We start from the raw sequence: 12,892 nt of genomic DNA, 5'->3' as shown, positions 1-12,892 counted from the left end.
ACTAACTCTATAGCGAGTTACATGATGCAATATTTGTATTAGATCAATTATCAATCAAATTGATAATCAAATTCTGTAATGATTCATAATTATAATTCAACTATCTAATTAATCAAAAGTCTCTTTTGTGTGTGATCTCATAGGTTTTATTCTGTCGGTAGTGAGATATATTGTGATTTTTATCACAATATCATTGAAATATTTTTCAATAGATTGGAATAATTCCAACTCAACCCATCAAAGATCATTGATCATCAAGATGATCCTTGTGAGTCTCACAATCCACCAGTGACACCTAGCAGTATGTAGTGGTAATCCAGCAAAATAAAAGATGAACCTCTAGGTGTAGTTAACGCATGATACAGTCCCTCTATCGTGAGTCCCAACCAAATGGCAGGTCATAGATGAATCATCAAATCTCAACATCGATCATATGATAGATTCAATCAGCTCGAGTCCATATGTGATTTTATAAAAAAAAATTTTCATCAATCACACTGCTGTAGCCGTAGACTTAAGGACTCAGCCTCTTAAATCTCATAGAACTACTCCCTTCTGCTAGGATCGATAGATCCCATCTTAATGCACATCCCACTCCTGCAGTAGACCAACTATCACCAACATCCACTACAAGAGCTCTTTGAGTCTCATGTTGATCTATCAGTCAAACTCCATTAGCCTCACTAGGAGCAGTAGTATCATCTCAGATCAAAGGATCAGTCATACAACTATAACATCGAGAAAGTCACTAACGAGTGAGCAGACATCCATGTGACTTCTCGTGTTGGTCACGCTCAATGCTAGTTATTCTCTAACAACCACCTGCACTCTCGCTCTAGTATCTCTACACTGTAGACTCGAGATCTATCTGTCCGAAGGAAGCGATCTATGCACTGATCTATTCGGATCAATCACCATCCCTATGATGATCCTATGATTAAGAGCAATTTAAGAATCAATCATTAATGACACATACCTCAAATTCTCAATTCTTTGAGAATATATGTCATTACCTTATTAATCCCTTGGATGATTCATGGATATATAAATATGAATGGTACTATAACTGCCCAATAAGTATAAAATCATATCCTAGAGATATGAAATATGTCAGTCAAGATTGACTTCTAGGACATACATCCAATAGAACCATGCTGGATGGATCCTCTACTCAAGTATCTTAGGTCAGACGAGCTACCCACTGACCGCAAGGAGGTCCGAAAGATTAGGAAACAAGCTCTCCACTATGTCTTATATGATAACAAGCTATATAAGCGGTTGTTCTTCCTACCTCTCCTGAAATGTCTACGACCCATCTGAGGTAGATAATGCACTACGGGAGGTCCACGAAGAAATCTGTGGAAGCCACTTGGAGGGTAGGTTCTTCACTTACAAAATTCTTTGGCAAGGCTACTAATGGCCCACTATGTAGCAAGATGCAGGTTCCTTCGTCAAAAAATATGATCGATGCCAGAGGATCTCCAATATTCAACATTAACCGATAGCACTCCTTACTCCCATCAGCATTCTGTGGCCATTTGCTCAGTAAGGGATAGATATCCTTGGTCTTTTCCCCCTCGCATCGATCAGTGTAAGTTTCTGCTGGTGGCCATCGACTATTTCATGAAATGGGTCTAAGCCGAGCCTCTGGCTTGTATATCTAAGGCAAAAGTGAAGAATTTTATTTGAAAATCAATCATCTGTCGTTATGGTCTTCCTTGAGTGTTGATCACAAATAACGGTAGGTAGTTTAGTGGTACCCGACTTCATGAATTATACAGAGAATATGAAATAGAGCAGCAGAACTCTCCTACAAGGCTTGAAGGTCAGAATAGACAGAACTGTGAGGTCTTAGGTAGACGAGCTTCATTATGTACTATGGGTCTATAAAACCACTCAGAGGCTCCCAATGAGTGAAACTCCTTTTAACCTCGCATTCGGGACTAAAGCAGTCATCCCTATAAAATTTGAGCTCTCCTCCCTTAGAGTCAAAGAATATAATGAAGATACCAACTTTGTATGGCTCTAAGCCAACCTCGATCTGAATGAAGAAAGCAAAGAGCATGCCACTGTCAGAATGGCTTCCTATTGTCAAAGGGTGGCCAAGTACTACAACGCCCGAGTCAAAATCAAAAAATTTTGAGTTGGTGACCTAATATTATAGTGAGCTGAAGTTTCACAGCCCATTGAGCAGAAAAAGCTATCACCCAACTGAGAAGGTCCTTATCAAGTGGATGAGGTAGTACATCTAGAGATCTATCAGCTAAAGCAATTCGACGGGACTCCACTCCCTAGACCATGGAACTCGACCAACTTGCACATATATCATCAGTGATGTTGTAATATTATGTCATTATATATCAATATAAATGCTTAGATTCTCTAATCCCTGCTTGCCTAAGTATCATGAATGGCCTAAACTTTTTTTGCTATAAAGAATTCCTCTGATCAGAACTATGTCCAATAAATAAGGGCTAACCATAAGGATCCTCGATGATCGACGATCAGTCCTCGATGACTTGGAGGTGGGGTTAACTTACAATACTTCATCAGAGCCCAAGTCATGCAAGAAGCAGAGGGCGACCCCAAGGAACCTCCAAAATGCTAACTTATAAGATCCTTAATCTGTGATCGCAAGAAGTGCACATGTTGTCTATGAGCATAGCTACCTCTTGCATGAAGATGAAAAGTGCACACACTGCCTACGGACATACGCTGCCTCTCACGTGAAGATGAGAAGTGCACACACTGCCTCTCATGTAGAGAGAAGAAGTGAACATGCTGTCTATGGACACATGTTGCCTCTCGCATGGAGACAAGAAGTACATACACTATCTATGGGCACACGCTGCCTCTTACGTGAAGATGAAAAGTGTACATGCTACCTCTTATGTGAAGACGAGAAGTGCACACACTATCTCTCATATAAAAATGAGGAGTGCACATACTGCTCCACTCACAAGATGAGCCGAGCACACGCTGCCTCTTTCCCATAGAGCAGAGTCAAGCCGCTGCCCGTAGGGTAGAGCCAAGTTGTTGTTGCAAAGCGGGGTCAAGATGTCGCTCATCGAGTAGAACCAGTGGCCCTCTGACCGAAACCGTCTTCAACAAAGTTTGTTCAGAGTAATTTTATCTTGAATCGAAATGAGTTCGTTTAAATTCCTAAGGTTTGGATTTATCTAGATCAAAATAATTCTAAGTACCTTGGATCGAGGTTAGCCTCTGCATATTAGGTTAAAACATGCAAGCTTACAAAAGATAATCTTTTATTCATTCATTTTGATATTTACAAGAAGAAGGATGGCATCCTCAGTGCCATCTTACAAAAAAAATATTTACAAGAAGAAGAATGGCATCCTCAATGCCACCTTACAGAAAAAAATGTGTTTACAAGGAGGATGGCATCCTCAGTGCCACATTACAAAAAAAAGAGAGGGAGAAAGTGCTGCAAAATAGAAGAAAGCCACGAAGATCACACCAATCTAGAAGCAAATCCCTATCGATTAGCGAATTTGGTTCGAAGCTCTCATCGTCGTAGATGATGGCAATGATCGGATAGTGGACACTCTCCTCAGTCCCCAGCTCAAAAATGAGGTAGATCAGTCCTTATCCAATGAGGATGCCTCCTCGTTGTTGTTTCTGAACTAGAGGGATTGGAGCTCCAAATATGGCATCATCCGCAGCAGACGGGTCTTACAGTTCTCGAAACTGTCGATAAATCTGCTGACGACAATGTTGATGGCCTCTCTCTTAAACTCTGTAGAGTTTCGATACTCCTGAATGCAGCAGGCTCGAACTTCAGAAGGAATCTACTCGAACTGCGGGGGTGTGATACCCCTGAGCCTTGGCAGAGATCGTGAGGTGGAAGATGCCTAGCGAGAGGAAGATAGACCAGCACCCCTAGCTCTTGCTCTTCTCCAGGCTTCTCTTATAAAGGCCCATCTCTCCTTCACCCTGGTCTTCACCATCGACAAAGGAAGATGCAAAGGAGGACTCGAGGGTGATGCCATCATGACAGAAGGGAGGAATTTCTGTGGAGGGAGATGAGAGATTAGGTTTCTCCACCTATTGGCCCCTATTTATAGGTGCCAATATCCACACCAATCATCAATCGATGGTCGGAAAGGATGTAGCCATCCACCAGACAATTAATGTCATGCCTTCCTACTATCAAAAATAAATTTATGCAATGCTTCGCGAACTGGAGCATAGCTACATGGCATGGTCTTATAGGACTTACGCTCTCCCTCAAGCATTGTCCTATTGATAGAGTCAGCGACTGTCTTTCCCGACTGATTGCACTAATGAAGAATGAAAACAGAATGAAAGCATTGCTAAATATTCGCCTAAGATTGGTGCACCCAAATAATTATCCCAGATCGGTAGGCATGAGAAGTTACCTCAGATCAGCATACGCATCGCAAGTGAAGATAAGGTATGAAAGAAAATAAATTTTATTCATTCCTTCAAAAGCTTTTACAATAATCTCGAGAGATTCAACGTACAAAAGGAAAAGAAAACAAGAGCCTATGAGGCAATATTCGGAGTTGAGGCATCAGTCACGGAGGCATCCACTATAATAGGGTCCCAGACCTCATCTAAGAAGTCCAGATCCAGTTTTAGATACTTGACGGTGATCCTATCTCAGATTGACTACTTTCCAGCATTATAGGCATCAGCAAAAAAATTGACTTTCTCATCTTCATACTCCACTGATGCCCGAAAGTCTGCAACAACCCTGGAAGTGGTTTCCACTACCTTCTTTTCAGCTATCCCCAACTAAGCTTCAAGCTCCTTTATAAGTCCTTACAGTCGAGAGTTCTCTTCCACTACAGTCGCACTCCTCTCGAGTTGAGTCTCAAGCCCCTCTATTCTTCCTAACAATCAGGAGTTCTCCTTGACGGCCCCTCTCAACATCACCTCAGCATCTTTTGCTCTTCTCTCAGTGGCATTGGCTCTCTAGGAGGCCTCCCTTACCGCCTTGTCCTTGGCATCCTCGAGCATCTCAGCTTCGAGTTGGTTCCTTTTTATCTCAGTCCAGAGGTCGTGACAGCTCTCAATGTACTCATTTAAATAATAAAAAAATTAGTAAGAGGTAGTTCTTATCGGTAAGTGCCATAAATGTATATGCGAAATGAATAAAATTGCAGGAGTCCTAACTTACCCAGATGATACACCCTACGGTTGCTTTTCTCGCCTCCTTCCATGGTACACCCAGTAGTTCATTTGCATTGGTCGGAAGGAGCATCCCAGTAAAAAGCTCGTTCGCCAGCTTGTAGTCCCTTAAGGTCGAGGCCTCGAGCCTCAAACTGATCGGTGTAGCTCTAGAGACCCCGGGTGCAGCTCCAAAAGTCCCAACCTCCTCAGCTGACTCTTCGATTAGGGGGAATGTGATGCAGGAAGAGCCGGCAAGCTCAGAACTATGTCTTCAGAGGCCCGACTCGTTTGGCTCATTTGATTTCAATCGGAGGTCAGAGAGGTCTTGCCAACCTTTATCATTCTGAGGTCGCTGGCATGGGGAGGTTTAGGACCTCCTGATCCAGAAGCTAGCAGTGCTGAGGGGCTTCCAATCTTGATGCGGATGCTCTGACCATGCGCAGGCTCAGCTACCCATTTTTAGTGGGCCTTCTTATCTAGCTTATCTGGTGATCCCGCATCCTTCTCTGCGACCACCTCTATAACTAGGGTAAGTAAGTTGTCGGCAAGAGCATGGTGGAAATCAAAGAATATAAAATTATGGGGCCGGACGCACCTCGATGGGCAACCTGGCTGATGCCGATATTAAATAGTATCTAGATAGATAGTAGCTCCTTCAGCTCCAGGATCTTGAAGCCACGCATGGTTGCCTACTCCAACCATAGATGTTTGTTCATGGAAAGCTCTTTTAGTACGGTCTCTTGAGATTCACCCCAAGCGACGAACCCTCAATCCTTGCCAGACGTCTAAGAGACAAAGAGGAATCATGATTTCCAACCATGAACGATGGTGGAGATCCCCCAAAAAGATAGTGAGCGGACATCTTTCTTCCTCCGTGGCATCATGTACCACCAGTTGTGGGACTCCGGATGCCATTTGAGGTTGAAAAGGGAATGGAAGAGCATGACTCTGAGGTCAATCTCCGCCAATATGCATATTGCAGTAAATCTACAGATATATCGCCACGAGTTCAAAACCATCGAGCATGGTGACATCCCAAGATATTGGAGGAGAGCTACGAAGAAAGGGTGAAGAGGAAGCCACAATCCAGTCTGGAAGTGCTCCTCGTAGAGACTCATCTAGCCTGGGGGTGGTTGGTAGACTTGATCATCCAGCCTTGGGACTTCCAACTGAAACATCGGAGGGATTTGAAACTGCTCAAGGAGTAGTACTATATCCCTCTCAATCAGCTCAAATCGAAATCCCAGCAGTATGAAGTCAGGATCTCTGGAGGCCATTCCTCTCACTTGGAAAGAAAATTGCAAAAGTGAAAAACAAAGAGAGAAGGAGAATCTGCAGTAAAGAAAAAAGGACAATCTAAAACCTAAAGAAACCTACGTCTGATCTTATCTAGAACTTTAAATAGTCTCAGATTCAATGGAGCCTTCAAAGGATACCTTCCATCATGATATTAATTGCAGGAGGTGTGAATCAATAAGGAGTGAACAAGCATTCAATGTGTGGCAACTCTTGACGGATATGATTTCTGTCACCAATTTGGTAGTTAATATCAACAGCAGGCAAATCATATTCTACTCCACTTTTGAAGAGATGTGTGGAGATGTGTGATAGTACCTGCCATATGGATGTGGTTCAAAATTTTGTCCTTTCAAGGCTTGCGTGATAGGTATGAGTCAGGATCAGTACCTACCATGCGAACATGATTCAAATTTTTGTCCTTTCAAAATCTGTATGATAGGTATGGGTCATATAGTTTGGATCAAAATTTGGTTTATGTTTTGCATCATATTTTATTATTTTAATTATATTTAAACTCTTAATTTAGCTCAAAATTTAACCATTATGGCCCAAAATTACATTCACATATCCAAACACTAGATATTAATAAAGGTGAATTTCATTCGTTTATATCAAAGCGATTACGAAGTTTGAATTGCAGAAAGAAAAAAAAGGAGATACAAGTTATCACCTCGAAGAACCACCAAGATGGCTTGTTTCAAACTGGCCTCCTTTAGCATTGGTAACTTCTTCAATTTAGATGGCCACATTGATCTTGTTCATCTCGACGGAGTGGTGAGATGCCCTGATGAATTTTTCTGTGCTATCCGCCACTATGGCAATTGGGGTTTCATCCACAACATCAGCTTGAAGAAGTCCAATGCTGCTAGCAGGGAGGTGTGCCCAAATCATTCTTTTGCACATCTCAAAGCCTCTTTTTTTGCTAGCCGACCCACCCTTCTTTCAGCATACATGGTCAAAAGCTCCTGCTCTCTAAATTGATGCCAGAGATGATCGTGACTTTCTTTTACCTCTTTCAATTTCTTCTTCCAGTACTCTGCCTCTGGCGAAGCTTTTGAAAGTTCGACGGACGGCTTTAGAGTCATTTGAACCATTCCAAAAGCGGAGCCTTCCCCCCTCTGAAATGTCCTCTTGCCGTGGCTTACCTTTTTCGAGGTTTTGGCCCTTTTAACTAAGCTTCCACTAGGACTCCTTCGAGAATGAGCCTCAAGGAAAGTATGGCCTCGACTTTTTTTCCCTTCGAGTATCCTCCTTTGGTGCTCTAGGTCATCCTGAGCATGGTGCCAGTCTCTTTCGGCCCTAGATCTCTGCCTTTCAAGGTCTTCAATGCTTCTTTTAGCCCTCCTTAACTTGTCTCGATGATTGATTATCTTCTGGGCTTCTTGATTGGCCTCCTCGAAAGAGTCAAGCTTTTTGGCTAATTCTCTATTACTTCTCTCTACCTGCTCGAGCTGATACTTCAGATAAACAACCTCTTCCCTCACCGCTGCAAGCTCCAATGTTGAGGCATCTGGAGTGGCACCGACGAAGTTGGCCAAGTAATGTCCCACCTGTGCAAAAATTTGCAAACAAGCATCAAAATATTGCACGTTATCGAAGATCAATAGGAAGATCTAAAATTTCTTGCATGCGCAAGTGACCTCAGGATGCTAGCCATCCACTCCTGAGCCCCATGCTAATCCATATACAACTTCTCTACAGGTGACAGGAAGCTTTTCAAAAAATCCACTACTGACTGAAGATTCTCTACCACGGATGGGGCAAAAGATGTCGGTTCCAAGGGGCTTGCTTGAGAGACAGTCAGAGGAAGACATCCAACGAGTGTCACCTGCTCCGGGGATTTTTCAATCTTCATCACCACTGCTACAACTCCCTCAGGATTATCGACCACATCCTCTGCCTGCATCACTGCTGCTGGAGCCTCCTTAGGTCGATCGGCTGTGCACGCTGCTTGTGTCCTCTCCGTGGGTACCCTCTCAGTTGGAACTTCCTCTAGTGGAGTCTTTATTACGGCCGTCGATAGTAGAGCCATTGGCTTGATGGTCAGAACAAGATTCTCATCTCTCACGTTCGAGGGTGCCAATTTGACTCCTTCCATCAATTAAGCTGACTCTTCGTCGTATAGTTCATCAATAGCCGCTGATAGCGACATAACTCGGACTTCCTTGTTAGCATCAAGGAAAGGGAGAACGAGACCTTTTGAGACTACATAAGCTGATTTAATGCTGTAACTCTAGAAGTTCAAAACTTGGATCAGTCCGTGGTAATGACCGCATTTAAGACCGGGCTTCAACAAAATGATCTTCTTTTCTCCCTCAATTTGAGTTACTCAAAGGACTTCGTCGAGATGTTGGAACGGGTAGAGAACTATGCCCAAGCCGAAGAAGCTTAGGATCGACAAGCAGAGAACCTTGGCCGAGCACCACATCAGAATGCCGACCAAGAGAAAAAGAAGGATTATCGATGAGTGCAACATCGACATCTGGAGCCAAAGCCTCGCCATTCTTGAAATCCACTTCAGAACAACCAACCTAAATCTCTTACAGCACCTCACCGATCTAGGGCTCCACCATGGAGATTTCATTATTTTACTCCATTGAATACTCCTCGAGCCTAAATTCTCATAGAAATAAAGCACCAAGAAGAGCTTCCTCAATCAAAGAAGATGCTCACCCCAATACAGATAAGAAACTTGAGAAAGTATTATAGATAGGGACCATAGGCACGATATAGAGGAGTGCTAGCAGCTCATGGAAGAGATAGAAGCACTCATTTGATATGGATGCCTTCGCTGATATATTGATGAACGGCGTATCCCAAGGAACGAATGCGATGAGCCTCCTCAGTAGGAAGAACCCCACAGAGATTAGCCAGTAGCAAGAGAGATCCACGTGATATCTGGGGGGCACCTTGGCCGTCGTACCTCAGAGCCGAGCCAAGCTGAAGATAAAAAGCCAAAGAAAATGAAGGTTGGGAATGAAGTTACTTCTCTGAAGCCGACCTAGATGGAATAAAATGACCACATGATGATCATATAGTCGTTTCTATAAATATTGCTAATTATGACGTATAATGGGTCCTAATTGATAATGAAAGTTCAGTTGATGCTTTGTTTTACGATGCTTTTATTCACATGAACTTGTATTCTAAGTTGCCAATGAAGAGGAATACACCTCTGATTAGATTCTTAGGTACTACGATCCTAGTGGAAGGAACCATCTCTTTGACCACAATAGTTAGATGGGCTCCGAAGCAAGCTGTCATAAAAATAAATTATTTTATGGTCAAAAGCCCGTCCGTGTATAATGTCATTTTAGGTCAGCCTGGATTGAATGCTCTCTGAGCTATTGTATCAACTTACCACCTGATGGTGAAATATTTCACTCCACATGGGCTCGGTGAGCTCCGAGCAAACTAGCAGCTTGCCAAGAAATGCTATATGGCAACTTTACGTAGGACATCAATAGAACAACCAGTGAATGAGTTGGATGCACGGGACGAGCTAGTTGAACAAAGAGGTCAGTCGGTGGGAGACCTAATCCCGATGCCCATTGATGAAGACCCGAATAAAGTGGTGAAGATCGATTTAAATCTTTGTGAAGAGGATCGTCATCACCTCATCTCCTTTCTACATGCCAATGCTGACGTATATGCTTGGTCGGCTTTTGATATGCCTGGTATTGATCTGAAGGTCATAGTTTATCGATTCAATGTGGATTTGAAGCATCATCCAGTCAGACAAATAAGGTACAGCTTTGCTCTCAAGCTGTAAAGAGCCATACAGGAAGAAATGGATAAGTTATTAAAGGTGGGGTTTGTGTGAGAAGTCTACTACCCAGAATGGTTGGCTAACGTCATTCTTGTTAAAATGCTAATGGCAAGTGGCATGCTTGCATTGACTACACCAACCTTAATAAGACGTGTCCAAAGGATAGCTACCTTTTGCCCCGCATTGATCTACTGGTGGATGCAACCTTGGAACATCAACCATTATCATTTATGAATGTATTTTTCAGATATAACCAGATATGGATGGCCCCTGAGGATGAGGACTAGGATTATACCATTTGGCCTAAAGAATGTAGGTGTGACCTACAATAACTTATCAACAAGGTATTCAAGAAGTAGGTCAGCAAAAATATAGAGGTGTACGTTGATGACATACTTGTCAAAAGTAGAGCTGTCGAGCATTAGATAACCGACCTTAAGGAGATGTTCATGACTCTACGGTGCTTTCAAATGAAACTTAACCCCAGCAAGTGTACATTTGGTGTTACCTCTGGCAAATTCTTTGGCTTCATGGTGTCTCAATGTGGAATCGAAGCAAATCCAAAAAAAATCCATGCCCTTCAAGAAATGAAGCCTCCGAGGACGATAAAAGAGGTACAATGCCTAATTAAGAGAATCATAGCTCGAAATAGGTTCTTCTTAAGATCGACTGAGGGGAGCCTCCCCTTCTTCAAAGCTCTCAAATTGGCAAAGAATTTTTAATGGTTAGATGAATATCAAGCTACGTTCGATGACCTAAAGGATACCTCAGCTCATCTCCTCTCCTCAGCAAGCCTGAATCTGGAGAAGTGCTGTACCTATACCTTGCCATCTCGCCCTCTGCAATTAGCTCGATCCTCATCCGATAGGAGGCCAAGGTGCATAAGCCAATTTATTATGTTAGCTGGGTACTCCATGATACCGAGACTAGATATATGAAACTTAAGAATGCAGCTTATGCTCTCGTGATATCTTCAAAGAAGCTGTGCCCATACTTTCAAGCACACACCATCACCGTCCTCACCGACTAACCCATCAGATGAATACTTTATAGGCCTGACACTTCTGGGTAACTAGCTAAATGGGCTATCGAGCTAGAAGAGTTTGACATTAAATACCTACCTCGGCCATCCATCAAGGCTCAAGTGTTGGTTGATTTCATCCTGGAATGCATCATCTCAGATGAGGAGCAGAATGCCGAGGAGGTAGCTCCGATAATCGATGAATGTTGGGAGCTCCATGTAGACGGTTCCTCAAACACTTCAGGCTCAAGAGCTGGGCTGATGCAAACAAGTCCGAAAGGGGTGGTTGCAGAGTATGCCTTGCACTTCGAGTTTTTTACATCCAACAATGAAGCTGAATATGAAATGCTGGTGATCAAACTCAGAATGGCAAAAGACTTGGGAGTTTGGCATCTCAGAGTTCATAGTGACTCACAGCTCATCGTTGGCCAGGTTCAAGGAGAATACGAAGTCCAAAAATTGAACATGATAAAGTACCTACAGAAGGTCAAAGACCTCACCTCTGGCTTCACTACTATGAACATCTAACAGATACCAAGGACAGAGAATGTGCGAGTAGGTGCAACCGACCTAAAGAGAAGCTCCTACATTGAAACCCTTGAGAAACTGAGTATTGAAGAGCCAACTATAATGCAAACAAATCCCGAACCGAGCTGGGTAGATCTTATTTTACATTATTTGCAAGATGGCATATTACCAGTTGATCGGAATGAAGTCAAAAAGCTGAGGCACCGAGCACCCAACTACCTCGTCTATGATAGAAAGTTGTACAAGAGGTCCTTCACCTTATCTTTACTTCGATGCTTATGCCCCTCTGAAGCAGAATATGTCTTGTGAGAGGTCTATGAAGAAATCTACGGTAATCACTTGGGGACAAGGCTCTCACTTATAAAGTGCTGCGGTAGGGATATTACTGATCGACTATGCAGAAAGATGCTACCGACCTAGTTAACAAGTGCGACCAGTGCCAAAGAACTTCAAATATTCAGCATCGACCTTCAACCCTCCAGACTTCGATCACTACACCTTGGGCTTTCGCCCAGTGGGAGATGGACATCCTCACACCTTTTTCCATTACGGCAGCACAAAAAAAATTTTTACTCATTGCAATCGATTATTTTGCCAAATGGGTGGAAGCGGAGGTGCTGGCGACCATCATTGAGGTGAAGGTTCGTGACTTCATATGGAAGTCGATTATTTGCCGATACGATTTGCCACAAGCTATCATCACAGATAATGGGCGATAGTTTGACAACCTAAAGTTCATAGGGTTTTATAATGGACTAGGCATCTCTCACAGGCTAACCTCGATAGCTTATCCTTAGAGTAAAGGTGAAGTCGAAGTGACCTATAAGACCTTGTTGCAAGAGGTGATGGCTCGGCTCGATCCAACCAAAAGGTTATGGGTTGAAGAGCTATATCATGTGCTATGGGCATATTGAATGACTCAGTAACTTCCAACAAGGGAGACTCCCTTTAAGCTAGTCTTTGGAATTGAAGCGGTCATATTGGTGGAGATCGGCTGACCCACGTTGCAGGTGGAAGAATTCGAGATGGACAGCAACTCCCTTGGATTGAGGTCAAACCTAGACTTGCTAGAGGAAACTCGAGAGTAGGCATGGATCCGGATGGCTAATTATCAGCAG

At 43.1% G+C, this 12,892-nt stretch overlaps 1 protein-coding gene across 1 annotated transcript; it reads left to right on the top strand.

Annotated features, from left to right (window-relative positions):
* Positions 1-10,000: 10,000 nt before the first annotated feature.
* On the top strand, positions 10,001-12,083 carry LOC140853151 (uncharacterized). The gene is made up of 3 exons (XM_073247242.1): positions 10,001-10,133; positions 11,302-11,678; positions 11,778-12,083. Exons 1-3 carry the CDS (start codon positions 10,001-10,003, stop codon positions 12,081-12,083), a joined length of 816 nt encoding a protein of 271 aa, XP_073103343.1.
* Positions 12,084-12,892: the final 809 nt, after the last annotated feature.

The sequence above is a fragment of the Elaeis guineensis genome, chromosome 13, assembly GCF_000442705.2.
Source record: "Elaeis guineensis isolate ETL-2024a chromosome 13, EG11, whole genome shotgun sequence".
Lineage (NCBI taxonomy): Eukaryota > Viridiplantae > Streptophyta > Magnoliopsida > Arecales > Arecaceae > Elaeis > Elaeis guineensis.
This window is presented reverse-complemented; position numbering and strand designations above follow the sequence as displayed.